This window comes from Sparus aurata, chromosome 21 (genome assembly GCF_900880675.1).
Source record: "Sparus aurata chromosome 21, fSpaAur1.1, whole genome shotgun sequence".
Classification (NCBI taxonomy): domain Eukaryota; kingdom Metazoa; phylum Chordata; class Actinopteri; order Spariformes; family Sparidae; genus Sparus; species Sparus aurata.
The window spans coordinates 13,734,091-13,752,565 of NC_044207.1; the positions used below are offsets into that span (position 1 = coordinate 13,734,091).

General features: G+C 40.7%; 2 protein-coding genes and 1 long non-coding RNA gene across 3 annotated transcripts in view; 1 reads left to right on the forward strand and 2 right to left on the reverse strand.

The window, feature by feature from the left end:
• LOC115572625 (supervillin-like) overlaps positions 1-428 on the reverse strand; it is a 54,188-nt gene extending 53,760 nt beyond the window's left edge. The window contains exon 1 of the mRNA XM_030402936.1: positions 377-428. Coding sequence (XP_030258796.1) covers positions 377-413 — 37 coding nt within the window. The 5' untranslated portion in view covers positions 414-428. The remainder of the gene's footprint in view (positions 1-376) is intronic.
• On the forward strand, positions 393-12,844 carry LOC115572653 (uncharacterized). The gene is made up of 4 exons (XR_003982121.1): positions 393-559; positions 1,841-1,999; positions 3,110-3,180; positions 12,726-12,844. It is a non-coding gene; the product is annotated as an uncharacterized LOC115572653 (long non-coding RNA).
• Positions 2,389-12,999, reverse strand: jcadb (junctional cadherin 5 associated b). The gene is made up of 3 exons (XM_030402940.1): positions 12,649-12,999; positions 6,567-10,498; positions 2,389-5,605 (listed from the first exon to the last, which is right to left on the reverse strand). The coding sequence occupies exons 1-3, from the start codon at positions 12,972-12,974 to the stop codon at positions 5,571-5,573; spliced, it is 4,293 nt and encodes a 1,430-aa protein (XP_030258800.1). The 5' UTR covers positions 12,975-12,999; the 3' UTR covers positions 2,389-5,570.
• Between the last annotated feature and the right edge of the window lie 5,476 nt (positions 13,000-18,475).

The window sequence follows — 18,475 nt, forward strand, 5'->3', positions numbered from 1 at the left end:
ATCATCTTACATGTTGTGAGACTATATAAAATATATTCTGTCAGAAGGTTTTTATCTATTGGCAAAGATGCAAAAGAAAAATGGTATCAAATTCTGTGTTTTCTTTTCATAATGCTGTCGTCAGCTATGGTGCAACAGGTGTCAGTGTCACTGCAGTATGAGCAGTTAGATAAAGCAGTACTACTAGTGCTACTAGTCATAATTGGAGTAACTTAATTCAATAGAACTGGGCTGGTAGAATATATATATTTTAGCTGCTGTAGCAAAGTAACAGTACTAACGTTGAAGTATTAACTATCAGTAACTGAAGCTGCAATACATTTTAATCCTAACATTTTCAAATAAACACTTATATCCTGCTTTTGTGGAGTTTTACCTGACGAAGACGGTTGGCATCTGTCCCCAGCGGCCATCTTGGACGTAAACGTTATCATTTCAAACATCTGTATGAACTGCTTTAAGCTAGCTTTAGCCTTAGCTAGCCTTATGTGGCCAATTGGAAACTTCTCAAGGTCAAGATTTTAGGAAAGAATATTCTCAGTTACAGTTATTAGCAAAGGTAAGAGCACAATGTACCAATACAGAACATTATGTGGAAAATTGCTTAACTTAAAAAACGTCCAGAAATGGGTGTCTCATTTGTGGCCATTAGTTAGAGTGACTGTAGCATAACTTCGGAATGCTAACCAACAGTAAGCTAACATTTGGTGTGGCAATCATACAGTACTGGGAAATAGTATCACACCTGACCTTTTATAGTTTTAAAAATGTGTAACTCTGCTATGTGAAGGCTTTTTAACAGTTCTCCTGTAGTACTTCAAGCCAAGCTGGCAGACTGGCAGCAGCCAATTATTGCATTATTTAATGTAAGCTAACTAGCTAACTTACACCAGGGGGTGGTGTGATCATAACTAAATGACAAACAGGTTGGGCTAAATAAAAATACAAAAATGTACTGTCAAGGAGAGGGATTAATACAAATATATGTATTTGTTTGATTTTAATGATATTAGGCTTGTTACATATACATATTATAATCGAATTAACTATCGGAATGATTTAATATACTGTATGAAAGTTATTTAAAAGCAGTATAATAAAAAAGTAATTGATGACTTTGTGGTTGACATAATGTCATGAGTGTTGAATAAACCCTACTGTAACCCAGGTGTGTCTGCACATAGGCCTATTAATAATGTGGCCTGTAACTATGAAGTCACCTGAATAGGTATAATTTATATGTACTTGAATAACGCTAATGTCGTCAAAGCAGGTGTGTTTATAGCTCTGTTATTCAACACCAACATTTAATAAATGAACTTTTTTGCAGTCATAGCTACGTGTTTCTGATACTGTATTACTAGGCTTTATCTTTGTGTTTTATGTGATATCAATCTTTCTCCATTCAAGTTAGATTTGACTGAAATGTTGGCTAATTTGGGGTAAGCTAAACTCAAGCAATATGAAAGTTGATTGCCTTTTTGTAAGTATATATTGTGTAATTTGTGAATTAATCAGTGAATATACATGCAATCACTGCCTTTTTCATATTTATGTAGACCTAATTTAGCTTAATATCGCTTCTTTGATATGTTCAATAGCACTGACAGATGCTGCGTGTACATGATGTGAGAACCTATAATGTCATGTTATCCCTGTTATGTTGTATCCCTCTTTACAACTCTGCCTTCTTCTCAGCAACCATGCTGTCTTAAGAACCTGCCAACTTGCCTTAAAGCAAAGCATTAGGATGTCCGTGAAAAGACAGCGTACGTATATAGGAATCAATAAGGTATTACATCAGAGTAAGTACTAATCAGACTTCTCACTCTCCTTTTAGAAAACGATGGCATGCAGGGGAATTTGAACAGCATCTGAGTATGGATGACATCCAAGCCTCAGAGAGCTTCCTGGGAGGTTTTTACAAGGTTCAGCTCAAGTATTGTCTTTGCCATCACTTTGATCGAGCAAGTGGAGCTCAGTGCGACAGCCTGGCAGGGTAATTGGGCTGAAATTGCCAGTGCACAAGTGTACATGTGTGAAAAGACACACTTAATTGTGCACTTACGCTGTTTTTCTTTTGCCTGAATATTACTTTTAAATGAAAAGCCAAGTCTGATAGGAGTTTCGTTTGAAAATAAAACATCTATGCTTTAGAAAAAATATGAGACCAATTACGCCAGCATTCTTTCTGAACTTGCTGTTGACAACCAGTACTATTTGTTTTGCTTCCTTGCATCCTTCCCATACAATTATATACAGTCTAGGGTGAAGAAGTTGCATATTATTTCTAAAATATTCTGCAAAGAACAACAAAAGTATCTCCTCCGTGGATTTGTAAATATTCCCTGTAGGTTGCCCCTTGGCAAAAGATCACAAACACTTTAATTTCATGCAAAGAGTTTATTTATGAATCAGACTGCAGTATCATACAACAGTAGCACAATCATATGACTATGGATTATGCTCATATTTATAGATACAAAGATAAAGGCATGTCTTAAAGAAAAAAAATGAATGAGTTCTCTTTTGATTTACTCTAAAAATAGCTTTTAAATACTTGGCATAGTTTTGTAAAGGAAATTATGAAACGTAATGTTTTGCCCACCGGTTTTACTATTGGAGTACCAAATGCAAATATATTTTATGAAAAACATTTTTTTTCCTCCTCTCTCTTGCATTTCATGCAAGGAAGAAAAAAAGATGTCAGTGAGTACAAAAAGCACTTAAATCTCATATGAAAATAGAAAATATTACAAGTGTGCATAATTACTTCATGTTGCACATAACCTGCAGTACAAAAAGTCAAATGACACTATGTTCAAGTGTACCTGACATGCCAATTATTGGGGGGGGGGTGGGGCGTATGTACTGAAATAGCTATTTAAATGTTGTCTGGGGCAGTTTACACAAAAGACTGAGGCAAAGCCTTTCAGTCTTCAAAATGAATTGAAAATGAGATATGTTTGTAATTATGGTCGTGCCAGCTTGTCCTCCCTGTGATGCTGACAATGGGCTTGTCCTAAAACACTGAATCTCATCTGTACTTTTTAAAATTATGCTTTTTGTATTATTTGAAGTTCACAGTTTTGATTCAATGTTCCTACAGATAAACAGCATGAAGAGCAGAAACTATGCACAATGCTACTGTACCTCTCCAGCCAGAGGCATGGCAGAACAGTAAGTTGTTTGTAAAAACCTAAGGTATGCAACAGTGCTTAGTACGTTAGTATTTGGCATTGCCTGGAGTAGAATGTAATGCACACATAATAAGGCGACATGATTATTCCAAATTTACAAGAAATGTTTGAAATACTAAGACAAAGGTCTGCGTTGATAAAATGCTACAACTGTAAAATGCTACATAACAATTAAGTGATACTTAATGAGTGATTAAACAGTGAGGGATTCCTATAAATCTGTTGTTGATACGTTACACCAATGCAGTGCTGCTCTTGTACAAAAACCATGTTACTGCAAACTATGCCTTGATCCACAAGAAGTTTTTTTTTTTATTTATTTAGCTTATAGGTTACAATTTAAAATTTATTAAAAACCCCTGTATTTTTTCAAAAAAAGAAATTCCATACTATTTGCAAGTACGTGGTTTTTTGCCAAAAACAGCATACTGCATTGTTTTCATTAGTGCAATAAGTATTGATGACAGCAGAACAGTTTACACAAAGTGAACACGCTTTGTAATGTATGAAACAAAGAAAGAAAGACAGCAGATAGAGGAGGGGGGGAAGAGGATAGGGAGGGTGGAAGGAAGGAAAAAAGAAAATTTCCCAATTTTATTTCTAAACATGTTGCAAGGAAACAGAACAAACAACAGAACGATACATGATTTGAATTGGAAGACATACAAAGACAAAAATAAGACACAGGCCATGTCTGACCACCAACATAGGAGATACAGCTGAGATGGATTGATGTATCAGGTATCACAAGGAGCATCCAACATTGACTCTGTTAGCGTATGAAAAAGCACTATCAAATAGCAAATCATGGCACAATCAAAAAGTTTCCATCACATCAACACTGGCACTGATGAACCCTATCACTCACTGAATCCGAATCGTGTGATCAAGGCACACTACAGGGCCATCCCTTCTTAAATCACTTTGTTAAATTTTAAAGCACTAGAAAATTATGTATACTCTCAATATGATACTATACAGACATGTGATACTTTCAGCTTGATATAAGTGTGGAGAAATAAAATTTCATGGTTAAATACAAAATATCTCTTAAAATATTTAAAATATACTTTATTTTGTACATTATGCAAACTGATTAACAATTTGATGATAAGAAAAATAAATACTCGGTGAAATGTTGTCTCTTTGCGATACAGATGTATGAACATTGATATATATCATGAAGTAAAGCACCCACCCCATGTTAAGCGCCCATATACCCTGACACGATTCCAAATCCCTGTAATATGATTTCAATGACACGTTCACATTAAAAACTTCTGACAATGGAGCCTACAGGTAGCTCCAATACACCACTGAGCTGTTTGTACAACAATATTGCTCTACGTATCTTTTTTTGTCCTATATCCCTATATCCATCGTTAATTTTAATCAAAGTTTCCAAACAACACTTCAAATCAAATCAATCCGTGCCTTTATTGCTTCCTGAAATTACCTGGAAATGGGAGCTATACATCGGATTGTTCAGGGGACTAACACATCTGGTTAAAGAAGGCAACTCCTCCTCTCCAGCGTAGAACCAATATATCATATAATAGGTCACTGATCTACCATGTCATGTGGTGCAGAGTCACTCTTCACTGAAGAGCTCTATGGGTTATGGTTGCAGTGTGTACAAAAGCAATGAGGCAGGGCACAATGTCTTTAAATTTTAAAAAAAGAAAGGCTGACTGATCTCATCTGAAAATCAAAACAGTTCTTGAGCCAGAGACAGTGATGTCCAGTTCTAAAACAGCTGTCGCCTCACCACGACAATCAGATGCGCAGTTTATTTTGGTGTAGTTTAAATGCAAAAGAACAGGTCTGTGACAATAACCCTTCTATATCTACGCTAGGTTAAACATAAATGCTTACATTCATATCCTTAACAGCTCACCAGTGAACAAACAGATTCGTTCAGTATGTAAAGAAAGTCTCGACTGTATTCACTATGGACATTTTAGGAGTTCTAATATGCACGACAGAATTGCATAATGTCTGCCAATGAGAAAAGCATAGGGAGGATAGAATAGAAAGGACAAGCCGCTACAAGAAGACTAACTAGTAGGAATCCTATAAGAGGATGGGATTGGGGATGGAGGACAGATGGGGTAGTGGGAAGTCAGTTTGGGAAGGCTGGGGAGGGATTCGGGGTGGAAGTTGCCCCACAAGTTAAAGGGGCAGCTCCCTTTGGCAGTGGAACAGCACTCTTAGTAGTCAACGCAGCGCCGAGGGTGAGGGTGTACACAATGCTCTTGTCGGACAAGAAGGCCATTTCAGTGTCAAGATGAGATGAAGGCATTCTAGTAGGCAGCCAGGTCACAGTGTTGGAGCTAAAAACCTCAGATGGAGATGATGGACGCAGTCTTTCTACTCTGTCTCCACTCGGCTGGGATCAAGGGGTTCTGAGACGTAAAGAAAAAAATATAGATTCAGAAAAAGTGCATTTAGTACTAAATAATATTCAACTGAAATATCTAAACTGGAGAGGTAGTAACAGACAGATATTCCTCTTGAAAGGACAATGAAATGTGTTTTAATATAAGCTCTGAATTTATTCTATTCTATAGTTCGTTGACATATTTGTCAGTCATATATTTAATGGATTTGAATTCTCTGAGGAGGGTAGAGGACTTGCACTATCTGGCACCGACACCATCTTGTGGAGCTGTCTTTAACAGCAAGGCCCACTGACAGTAAGCCTTCAATTTTAATATCCACCTCCACTTAATATCAACTTCCATAAATAAATAAACATTATTTTCTTATTTTTGTATTAATACTTGCTTTCAATTACTTACCAGAGACCAAAATTTATTTTCTAAATTTGTATTTTTTAAGATTGGTGAGGAAAATAACTAAATTAAAAATTGTACAAATCATCTCCCTTAAAGGTTTATTGTCTCATATACAGAATAAAACTTGCACCATTTTATTTGTCAAATTTAAACATGAATCATACAATGCTTCAGTATTCTAAACAGCCATTATTGATTATTTACTATCAGTGCATATAAACATTCGGATTTTCCGGCCAAGCATTTTTTTTTACCTGTCTGTCAGCATTTAAATGGAATTATCACTTTCAGTTGTTGCTTACTGTACTGTCTTCCTAAAGCATGCATAGCAAATTTGCGAATAGGGACAGGGAGATTGTGTGATATACTGAACAAATATTTCAAGTAGTACTGGTAATTCCCTTTTCTGTTACAATTTTGTAGTCCAAAGAATCTTTTTTACGTTACCCTTGATAACAAAAAAGTGTGGGTAAAGCTGTACAGATAATCCTCTAAACTCAGGATTAAGTTTACAGACAATCCTCTAAACACATTTTCAGTCAAAGTTTTCTACATTTTCTTATCTTACCTGAGAGCAATGACTCCTCATCTTGCAACACTGTCTCTTCAGAGACCTGCTGGGAATGGGTGACCTCTTGATCGTTCTCCTTGTCAGGTTGGGGCTCCACTGCTTCTTCGTCCTTGCCCTCCCCCTCTGTCTCTGCCTCCCCTTCCCCAGAGTCAGTACTTCTGATGCTGAGGCGCCTCATGCGATACATAACGTCCACCTCCCTCATCCGGGCCATGCGCTCAACTGCCACCCGACCTGGAGAAATAGCCAGCTTGTTCTGCAATGCTTCAATTCGTTGGGAGGGGCCCTTGCTCCTCCTCTCCCCCTCCAAGCTAAGAGACAGCCTGCGGTCTAGGTGTGGGGGAACTGAAAGTGGCAGTCTATCTGGCGGAAACTCTGGTAACCCTGGGTGGTCTCGCCCAAGATGAGTCCGTAAACCAAGTCTATGCTCTGGGACAGCAAATGGCTTCTTTTCTTGCTCCAGCTTGTCATCAGGCATTGCATTGTCTTGCCCCTCACACTCACTTTTCACCTCAGCTGTCTGTTTGTCTGCACTGCCCTCAGGTGTCTCTCCTGTAATGGCTTCCCTCTCTCCTAGTTCTACTTCCTTAGTTACTGTGTCACTAACACTCTGTTCCTCTGTGACTTGGGGGTCTGCAGGCACATCAGTTGCTAATGTTGTGGATGCACTCTCCTCTTTTGTTTCATCCGCTGGTATACCCTCAGCAGGATTAACTGTGCATGAATCGTCCAAGTTTTCTGCCTGAGCATTGTCTGTTTTATCACCCCCTTTGACATTATCCTGTATCAATGAATGGTGCTCTTTTGTTTCAGCAGCACCATCAGACCCTGACTGATTCAAACTTGAGTCATTTGGCTCCTGTGTTTTTGTATCTTCTGCTGGACTTTCTAATGCAGTGTGTTGTGGTGGACTGCCATTTTGATTGGCCGAGCTGTCCGAGCTGTTTTCCTCATGAAGTGGAGGCAATGGGCCCTGTCTCATCTGATTCTCAAGCTCTCTCTTACAAATAGGGCACTCCTCCTCTGAGTCAACACTGAGATCTTGAAGTTGCTCTCCGTCATTAGGTTTTAGATTGCCTGTGGACGCTTTATTGGCATCCGCTGGGTCTCTAGACTGACGCAAAGTCTGGCATATGTCCTCATAATCAGGAGGACTAGTGAGTGTAGAAGCATCCTGCATGGGTTGTCTATCTGCCCATGGCACCTCAGCTGCTGTGGTGTGCGTTGTTGGACTGAAGTCACAAAGTGGTGTCTCGATAGGCTCATCTGGCAGGTCCAATTTCACTGTCCTGCCGTCGTTGCTCCGTCTGCGCGAAAGATGCGCAACAACCCTGTATTCTCTGAAGCCTGTCTCCCGAGGTGGGACAGGGAGCTCCTCCCTAAGCTGCTTGCTGAAGGTTACCGACTTTGTTGCAGGCCTGGAGAAGGCGCTTTTGACTTCCCTGTATTCTGGGTCAACAGACCAGCTTACTGCACTGCGCCTAAGGCTGCTGGGCTTGTTGAGAGGTTCTGATGTTAATCTGATTTTGATACGCTCAGGTATTTGAACAGAACCATTTGGGACTTTATTGCTGGCAGTGCCTAGCTCCAAGATATCTTTGTAGGCCTCGTTGAGGTCCTCTATGCACTTGTCAACACTGGGCTGTTTGCTGCTCTGCTGCTGCTGTTGATCCTGGACTTCTTTCTTGATGGTCTCCAACTCTTTGACAGCATCCCATGGTCGCTGGGCAGCCGGTTTCAGCAGGAACTGTTCAAAGGTCTCCTTCCCACTGTTTGCTGCTGGTTTGGTCTCCTCCGCATTTCCTGAGGGTGGTACTGCTGGCTGCTGAGCTGTGCTCTTGTTCAGCTGGTTGGAGAAGGTGGATGTCAGAGAGAAGGCGCTGTTGCTTGACAATTTCAGGCTCTTCACTCCCTTTATAGGAAAACTGAAGGCAGTGCCCACTACACTGCTATTATCAGGAGGGACTTCAGTGCCGGGAGGGTCAGGATCTTGTTGTGCTTCCTTGTTTTCAGAGGCAGGTTTTCGGGCCTCTGGGCTAGTTTGTGTCTCCTGGTCTCGATACTGGTTTGCAGGCCAGGTTCCCGACAGTTTCATCTCCTTGTAATGGTTTATTTTAGGAGGTCTGCAGGGTACTTTTTTAAACATTTTGCTGCTCGCTCTACTGCTTGTTTTGCTGCTCGCTATGCTACCAGTTAGTGCTTGCAGCTCAGCTTCAGCTGAAGATGTGCTTTGGAGACTTTGGTTTGTTAAATGGCCAGTTTTATTGTCACTAGGACTATCTGCTGGGTCTGGTGACTTCTCATTGTTGTTATTCTGATCGCGGATCATTGTCCCAGTGAGCTGTGGAGTGACAGGGACAGACACCAAACAAAAAATTGTCTCACTAAGTCTCTTTTTTAGATTCTTGGATTTTTCTTTCTCTGGTGGCTCAGGTTGCTCCACCTTTTTTACTTCTGTCACAGTTTCAGGGACACCGTGGTCAGCTGGCTTGCATGGGGGAGGTGGTGGTTTGCCCAGGATAGATGAAGGAAAAAACTGAGTACGGCTCTGTTCAGGAGGTACACTGTCACTTTTTTTGTTCAATCCTCTGTTGGACCATCGATTACTGCTGTCGTTGTCAGTGAGAGCTGTTTTTCGGCTGTCGGTATTGAGAGCTGGCCCCTGTTGGGGAGGAAAGGCACTATCATGTGTAGATTGTCCTAAAATCTTAGCGGGTGGAGTCTCTTTGTTGATGTTACGGATCTTGTCTGAGTCAGTGAGAGAACTTCCGCTAGGCCCTCCTGAGATTTGCTTCACTCTTGGGTCTTCAGTGGGTAATTGACGATGAACTGGTTGTTCTTCATGTCCAGAATGTACCTGTTTTCGATAGGATGCAGCACGATCTCCATAATGTTCCAGCCATGAACCACTTGCCTGGGATGCAGCACGATCTCCATAATGTTCCAGCCATGAACTACTTGCCTGTCTGGAAAACCACCTTCCTGGATCTGAGCTGCGCATCTGCAGAGCTTCCGCCCTCCATCTTAGATTTGCCATTTCATTACGGTTGATTGAAACTGATCTTGGGGGTGGGGCTCTTTTATAAGATGGGGGTGGGATGTAGCCAGGGGGCTCCATTCCAGAGATGGCAGAGTGTTGTGCGAAATAGTCTTGTCTCAGATCCCCTCCCCTTGGATAAAAGATAGGCCTTTCTTTTTGTTTGGCACCCTGCTCTATAGCAAGCATTTCTGCGCTACCCCTTGTCTGCTGGTGAATCTCATATGACGGAGGCTTTAAAGGCCTGCTGAACCTGGGCTTTGGTAAAAGTGCAACATGGCTGCTTGGCCCAGCATTCCTACCCCACCGGTCCCTGACAACAGCACCACTATAGATATACCTACTATAGGGCCCAGAGAAGACAGTGCTGCTTATCCTCTGTTGTCTATCAGGTAGGCTAGGCCTTGATGGAATGAGCTCTCTGCCACTTGTTCTATCAGGTGACAAAACTCTGGGGAGAGACTGAGACTTTGCTTTAGTTCTAGGGTGGAAAAAACCCTCTGGTGTCCTCAGGCGGTACTGGTCCAGAGCCCACCTTTCCCCATCCCCATCTGACAGCTGCCTTCCCAGGCCCACAGCAGGCCTCCACTCCTCTGTACCGAGGCTCTGGCACTTTCTCTCCCCAGTTACCCTTAGGTGACCAGGGGCTGCGTCCAGGTCTCTCAGCCAGGAAATGTCCTCCCATAGCTGCTGCGCTTGTCTTTCTGCTCTGTGTTCCTCTGCTGTAATCAGGGCCTGTGGCCTCCATGCGCCAGCAGAGGCCCTCAGCTCCCTGCCATCAGCATAGTCCAGAAGGATGCTGAAGTCCTGGCCTCGCCTTCGCCAGTAGGAAACATCCCTCTCGTCATAGCTCAGCGGCTCTGAATAAGTCAAACTAGGAACATCGTAGAACCTGCAAAGACCAAAAAGTAAGCAAGTAAGACTTTCACAGTGTTACAGGAGAATGAGGTAGACTTTGTAACATAGTTACATTTGCTAGGTAGGTTTCGACACGCAGATAATCACAGAATATTTTCTGAAAGGAAATATTATTTCATGTGAATTATAGTTTGCCTGTACGCTGTAGTTTAAAAGAACCACAAGAAATAAAGGAGTGATAGATTAAAAGATCTGCAATCAAGATATTTCCCCTAAACAAAATAAATCAGAGGAGTATTATGTCAGTTTTTATGATAAAGCTTACCACCCGCTTGAGATTTGATAAATGCCAAACATTAGAAGTGACATGTCCATGCCAGTCTCAAGCATGTGTTTCGGCTTTGGCAGTACTGGCTTTCCAAAGCAACTTAATCAAGTAGAGCCAGCACATATGAGACAGAAGTGCTTAAGTCAGCAGCTTCCAAGTCCCTTGAAGAAACCATGAAATTGTGATGCTACTGCAATATGATCTGCATATTAAATTGTGCTGACCTTATCTTGGAAGCTGGTCATCTGGACAGTGACTGTGGCTCTTAAAGAAAGTCTTAGCAAAAATATCCCATTACCTGATTTGACATGAAAGCAACACCACTTTCTCCCTGTTTAATTGATCACATAATTCAATTTTACAGGATCACACTGTATGCTTATAGGAAATACAGAGTGACAATTAAGTTTTAAAGCATTCTGTATCACCACATCACAACAACACATAATTCAGGGCTTTTTTGATTGTTGCTATGGTGCATGTGCAATATCAAAAGCAACAGAATAATTGTAAAAATGCTAGCTGACTTTAACACAACTCGGCAAGTGTGTAACAACTGACAGGTTTAAAACAGTGGCTCTACTGTAGTGTGATAAAGCAGTATTGCCTGGAGATAATTTTAGTTATGGTTCCATATTTACCTCTTATGTGCAGGATATTGCTGTTATGCATGTTGCACTGCAAAAACAATTATCTAAGAAATAGCATACTTAATCATAACAGATTAAGTCTAAAAAACGGAGCTTCAGTTCTTTGTCTTCAAGAGGGTCATTTTCTTGAATCACGTTGTAATTTTACAATTCTGATTTTCTCAGGCAGTCATTGTAATTTTTCTTGGTGTGGTGGAACAGCACAGCTAAATAAATTAGATCCATGAATTTCCATAGGTTATCAGTCACATTCAAGCACGTTTTAAGCCCCCCTGATTATAGGCAGTTATAAAGAAACAAGGGTGTGTGGATTTGAATTCTGCGTTGAAATTCAAATGTAACATCAGATCTGTCGAATAAAATAAATCAATAATTGTATTTTCTCCGGCTAGTTGGTTTATATTTATGATACAGTCACATAAAGGCATGATTTGCAGTTAATAGCTCCTTAAAAAACAGACAAAAGTATAGCTGTAAAATATATCATAAATACATAATAAACATTTGTAAAATATACAGTCTAATGATTAATAACACAGAACAAAAAAATAAGAATGTGTTTACAATTACCCTTCATAAGAGCTTCATCTTATATCTGCACTGCACTAAGTCATTGTGTTAGTCACTGTACTCATTCATTTAAGCTGCAAAGTCAATGGATCATCCTCAGCAGCATATGCTACTGTATGGCTGAGGGGAGCAGCGCTGTGCACACTTGCCCAGCAACATGCTTACATCACAGAGCACGTGCTGGGCGTGATTCAGTGTGCCAGTGTTTACAGTGGAGTGATTACGCGCCTGTCTTGAGGCATGTTCAGTCCTCCTCAGTTTTCTCACTGTCTAGTGCTGCTGTTTACATCTGCTTGCCTGGTGGAGGTTGTTGAGACGATACCAATGCATGGGTGGTCTCCACAGAGACACAAGCCACCTCTCTGTGCAAGCATGTAAACAACTCAAACGAGTGCAAAGGCACCTTTCATAATTGCTCATATCCAGCATAAGACATGTCAGTGGTGCTGCTGCAGCCAGAGTGTTCTGCAGCTCTGGAAGGAGGGGAAAGGGAAGAGGAGGGAAAAAAAAACCCTGCGCAGTGCAGACTCAGTTTTGCATGCAATACCGAAGGGCCCCAGTGAGAAGGGGGAGAGGGGGAAAAAGGGAAGGTAAAGGGTGTGGGGGATCGCAAAAGAGAGGGAAAAAAACACTCACCCACTATCTGTGGCAAGAGAATCACCCAAGGGCTGAGCGTCACCTAGGATACCGATACCGGCTTCTTTTCTCCTTAGGATCCTTTCCCCGCTCTCGTTGTCTGTGGCGGGGTAGCCCTTCACCAGTGCCTGCCTGCTGCCATAGATGCCTGTGATAGATGCCCCCCGGTCAGCCTCATACCCGTTCAGTGTCCCCCGGCCAGCCCTGTTGTCCACAAGTTCACGCTGGCAATCAGCGGGGCGCTTGTCATAAGGCGTGGCAGACGGAGGGCCACTCTTGGGTAATTTATATCCGTGCGAAATGAGGAGGTCCTCCACACTGTACATGGTGGTGTCTCTCTCACTTCTGGGCAGGAGGGCAAAGGTGGGTGTGTTGCCTTATGCGCAGTGCTGCTGGTGGAAGCTGGAGCACGGTAGCTCAGCAGAGGCCATCACTAAAGGGAGGACAGGGGAAGGAAGAGGTAACATGTGAACACATTTTTTCAGCGTGCACCTAAATCGAGGATATGTCATTTTCAAAACATGAGCTGATGTCAGAAAATACAGATGTTTGTGTCACCTTTCAAGATGTGTTTATGCGTTACTTTTTCAGCATGGGCTATATTGAAACCTCAGTGAGTATTCTAAATTAGACATGAACATGTGCTAAACATAACAGTCAGTTATGCAGACATAACTGTCTTGAAGGACAACTCTGGAATGTACAACTTAAGTTTTAAAAGAATTTAAGACCGCATCTTATTATTTCAATAGATTTTCCTGAACATGGACAATTCTCTTCCTAACCTGGAAACCAGAACATGTGAGTTGTTAGCCACACCCCTCCTCCCTCCAAAAACAGCCTATCATCTTTAGAAAGATTTCTTCCCATCCATTACACAGCTGCCTACATAATGATCCCTCAACCCTTTGTCCAGGATAAATACAATGGGAAATGTGATTTGACCTCAACACAAGCAGGTTCTAGGTGGAACATTCATCATCAGTCAATACAATCACTGTTATTGTTCTACAGACACTCAGCTCAGCATTTAGACAGCTTTACTAGTCTTTGCGTGTGGACAATGGTGTCCTTCCTCCAGTGGACAAGAATAACTGCGTATATTAAAATAAACTACAAAGTAGTTCTTCAACATTAGGGAAATAGATGAGATTAAAAAACCTCATCATACTAACAGTCTGTGTCAGATACTCTTACTGTAATACCTCCAGTATAGTAAGCATAAAACATTTGCATTTCGGGTAAGTTATTACAGCTGCAACCATTTTGTATTGGAAAAGGAATATTCAATAAAATGACTGTACATAATGTATACTGCTCTTTGTCTCTGTGTCACCATGCATGGTGCAGGCTGCCAGTATTTCAGCTTGTAATGTCGTCAGGAAAAAAGATGGTACATTTATTACATGTGATTAAAGTGATTCAGCTCCTGTATCATAAAAATGCAGTTCAAAGTTGAACTCTAACGTGCTGTATTAGCAAAAAAAAATTAATGAGTATGAAATATTGGTCTAACAGAAGTGAAATTAAAGTAAAGTTCAATTATCATCAGAAAAACAAACTGATGAATGAATCTTTAGATTTTGTGCCATATTGAAACACAATCCTTGTTTCTAGAAATGTGTATAGTAACCTTTTAATTCATCTTAATAATATTTTTTTTAAAAAAGGGTTACATTCCAAGCACATTCTGATTGTATTTATGTCTGCATATAATCTGTGGATCCAGGCGTGGACATAACTGAATCTGTTTACAGCACTTCTTTCAGATTCTGTCACTGTGTTTAAAATACTAAATAAAGATAGATAGATAGATAGATAGATAGATAGATAGATAGATAGATAGATAGATAGATAGATAGATAGATAGATAGATACTTTATTTATCCCAAGGGAAATATAAGTAGCAGAAATCAAGCAGAACCATTTAAGCTATTTGCCAGATTGTTAAAATAAAATGTGAAACTCAACCAACAGTTATGATCATTTATGATAAATCTTCCAATTAATTTTAGATTATTATTTGTCTGGTATGTGAAATGTGGGAACATTGAGAAAAATTGTGATGAAATTGCTTTTTTCATGGTTCAACCAGCAGTATAAAACCCAAAGTTGGACAGTTTACAATCACAAAAGACTTGGAAAAGCAGTAAATCCTCATTAAGAAATGGGAACTTGGCTCTTTTCTTGAAAAATGATCACAGCACAACAGTTGATGACTCATTTTCCGTCAATCAACCGTTATCAACCATTCATTTCAGCAGTTTAGGTAGGTTAAAAAAAGAGGATTGCTGTTCTTTAAATGCTTGAACACAGACAAAAAGTTTTATATGCAGTGTCTAGTCTCCTAAGTTCCTCTACTGTCTGTGTGTATGTGAATGCAGAAGCAGCCCTGCCTGTCTGATACATTAATTAGTGGCTATAACAGTCTGTCCTGCCTGGAGATGACAGTGGATGGCTTATAAAACAGTAACACGGTGATCAAAGGCTTTGCACATATTAGCATTTTGGCTAATCATGTTTGGACTTGAATAGTGGCTCACTGTTAATTTTCCATTATGAAGGTGTCACTTAAAGGACAAGTACCGTGTTGAATAGAAGACGCAAGTGTTAGAATAGACTTACTAACTACTACTCACTTGGCCAAAATTGTTGATAACAACACCTTTATTTATTTATTGTTAACTGAAGCTAGAAATAATTAATCTCTTTTAGTTTTCGTCTACCTATTTTAATATATCTCATTGAAGGAGCCCCTTTTATCGTAGTGCATTGTGTGGTCACAAAGTTAGTCTATCATGAACAACAAATATCTATATAACAAATTAATACACTTAAATAAGCTTACAGGAGTCCCTCATCATGGCTGAAAGCTATTCAAAAAAAATATCCTGTTCTTTTCTATGCAATCAATTTCTGATGATTGCACAATACAATTTGAAAAGATTCACATATACTTACCCATTTAAACAGTTTTTACTGGATTTAATAAATACTAATGTTATAATTTAAAAGAAAGACTTTGTATTATACAGTATTGTTGCAGAAATTAAGGTTTAGCAATTAGATTAGCAATAATTTCACTATCAAAAAAAAAGATTACCTTCAGGATTAAAGTTTCTATTTGTCAAAAGAAGTAGATGGAGAGAAGTCAGTTTTTGAGTCTCATTCCCAACACATCAAAAACTGATGCTTTTGGATGCCGCCACACCCGACCTAAAATCCCAAAGCATCACTTCTTGATGCAAAACTTTTCTTACCAATAAGACCTTTCATGATGAATCATTTATTGTATAACTGTAGGTGAATTCCCATCAAAAACTCCCAAAACAGTCCAAAACCAAAACGTATTTAATTTACTGTCAGAAATAACAAAGACAAGCAGAAAATCATTCTATGTGAGATGAAACCAACAACTATTTGTCGGATCTCCTTTAAAATGACCAAAACAATTAATCGATTATTGAAGTAGGCACTGATTTTCTTTTGACCAACTAATTACATGAAGAAGAAGCAAGTCCAGAAAAAAGTTAACCATAACCAAGAAACAAGTCAGTAACTTAATATTTTTCTCAGTTTACCCCAATGATGCAATATGTTGATTGATATAAAGGACCATTTCATTGAAATAGTTTGCAAAGCTTCCCTCCTCTCCTCTTGACCTTAAGGTGACCTTAACATTTCTCACTCCATAACTTTGTCCACTTTGCAATTAGGAGTTGCCCCTGGCCCAGGAGCTTATTTCATACTACATGATTCACTGTAACCCTCTACATATAGCCTGGAAATAATTAATACTATCCAGATGTAAAAGGCTCAGCAGAAAATCTCCACCTTAAGGCCACAAAGTATGTAACCATATTTTCAAGGACAACACATGTTTATGAATGTCATTGTGACTTCACTGACTAGATGAGACTCTAAAATTACATTAAAAAATCAGAGGTTCTGATGTATAAGTCCTCCAAGCTCTCCAAGTGGAGTGAATAGGAAGTGTGGTAAATGAAGCAAAAATCAACTCAAGTGCTTCTCGAATTAGCCAAATCCAAGCGCAGTCATGACCAGTGAAGATGGACGCCATAGAAAAAGTAGCTTCCTTCGACACAGAGTTCTATCACAGAGAACCAGTGCGAACCAGACACACAGTGGCCTTTTTTGACAAGGTCACAGCTTCAAATGATTGCAGTGGAAATATAGCACATGGGCCTTTTTTGCATAGCAACAACAAAAGTAGCATCAATAATTACAACACAGTCAGATTTGTACATGCACATTATTGATTCGCAGAGAGATATGATAGTGTGACGTGTGACCATAACTAACGTAAGGTCAGCTGTTGTAAAAGTTGCCGTTGAGGTCCATTGCAAGCTGATAATTGGGGAATTGAGTCCCGTTTCTGCTTTCGGGGAACAAAAGATCAACGTTCACGTGAGGAGCTTTCATTGATAACTTTCGTGTGCGGCTGTAAAACTGCACACAACTTCAACATGGAGTCTAGATTTACTTTAAACTTTTAGAAATGTAGTTTTATTGGCCACCACCCGCCGGGAGCTGAGGGAGGGAGGCCCCCAATGTACAGCCAGGCCTAGCAGACTGCATGCACAGGTAGTGGCCACTGTAACACATCAGCACTAACAGGCAGCACCACCCTAACTGCTGAGGGAGTGTACCTACATCTTACCTAGTGACAGAGAAAACAGAGCAGCACAAACCAGACTAATCATAAAAAAGCTGCTTATGCAAACTCATTTAAAGCTCAAGTTATGCACGTTTAAGAGCGTGATTAAGAGCACTTTGTGTTCACAAAGTCCGCCTAATTATCTGAAAAAAAACCCCCAACATATTCCTCACCATCGTTTTCCCTGGATGATAACTCACTGTATGAATGAATAATGATTTGAAATAGAGCCGTTGTATCACAACACACAGCTATCAATAATAAATCACTGTTATAGGGACGGCTGTCTATGCACAGACACAGTATGACCTATTATAGCCCTGCTATAGCCTGCTGCAGTGTTATATGGCACAGCCTACATTAAATTGACTGCTATGAAATGATTTTTCAAATCAGCTTTCAATACCTGCTTCGCCCAGTGCCGCAAGTCCAGCGGCTATCGGGGGGAGGGGGGGGAAACCTCTCTACCTGCACGCACAAGTTGAAAATATAGTCAGCCGTCATGTTTTGACGAAAGCCGCTTGGCCAAATCATTACCTCGTTGCAAAAATTTCTACCCAAGAAATGCACGCAGCGCAGCGGCGAGCGCACATCCCCGCCTCGCCACCAGCAGCGGCGGCTCGGCGCTGATCTGTCGAAGGGCGAACATTTTGAGGTGTGTGCAAGTTAACGCGCGGCTAGCGAGCAGGTTTTTGCAGATGCGTCTTCGCTGACTGTGAGTGTTTACCACGACCCGCTGCCCTGCGCTACCGTGGAGGCTACGTGAGGCACAGAAAAAAAAAAAAATAAAGGTACAACAGCAACCCCTCCCTAGAAATAAGCCAGTGTCGGCAGAGTGGGAAACAGCATGCAGCAAGATGCCATAACATTGCAAAAACGAATAAGGGCGTAGCGGCAGAGAGACGCATACCTGGGAAGATGCTTGGCGCGGCCGTCGCAGTTCCCCTGCGCCCAGCTTTAGCTGCTGAGACTGAGAGCACTGCACAGAGCCTGAGCCGAGCATGCCTATTGGTAGGCAGAGACGCGCTGGTTGCTGGCTGCCTAGACTGGGCTCTCCTCACTACAGCTAAGGTGGGGTGGGCTCCTCACATGCAGGCAGCTACAGAGAGGGATGTCAGAATGGTTTCTTCCAAACTGTTTCTCCTAACT

Bases quoted from the DNA above. Each gene is read 5' to 3' on its own strand.
- jcadb (XM_030402940.1), bottom strand. From the start codon at position 12,974: ATGTACAGTGTGGAGGACCTCCTCATTTCGCACGGATATAAATTACCC. The intron at 10,499-12,648 runs GTGAGTGTTTTT...TGGTCTTTGCAG, and splicing joins TCTCTTGCCACAGATAGTGG to GTTCTACGATGTTCCTAGTT. The intron at 5,606-6,566 runs GTAAGATAAGAA...TTTACGTCTCAG, and splicing joins TGAGGAGTCATTGCTCTCAG to AACCCCTTGATCCCAGCCGA.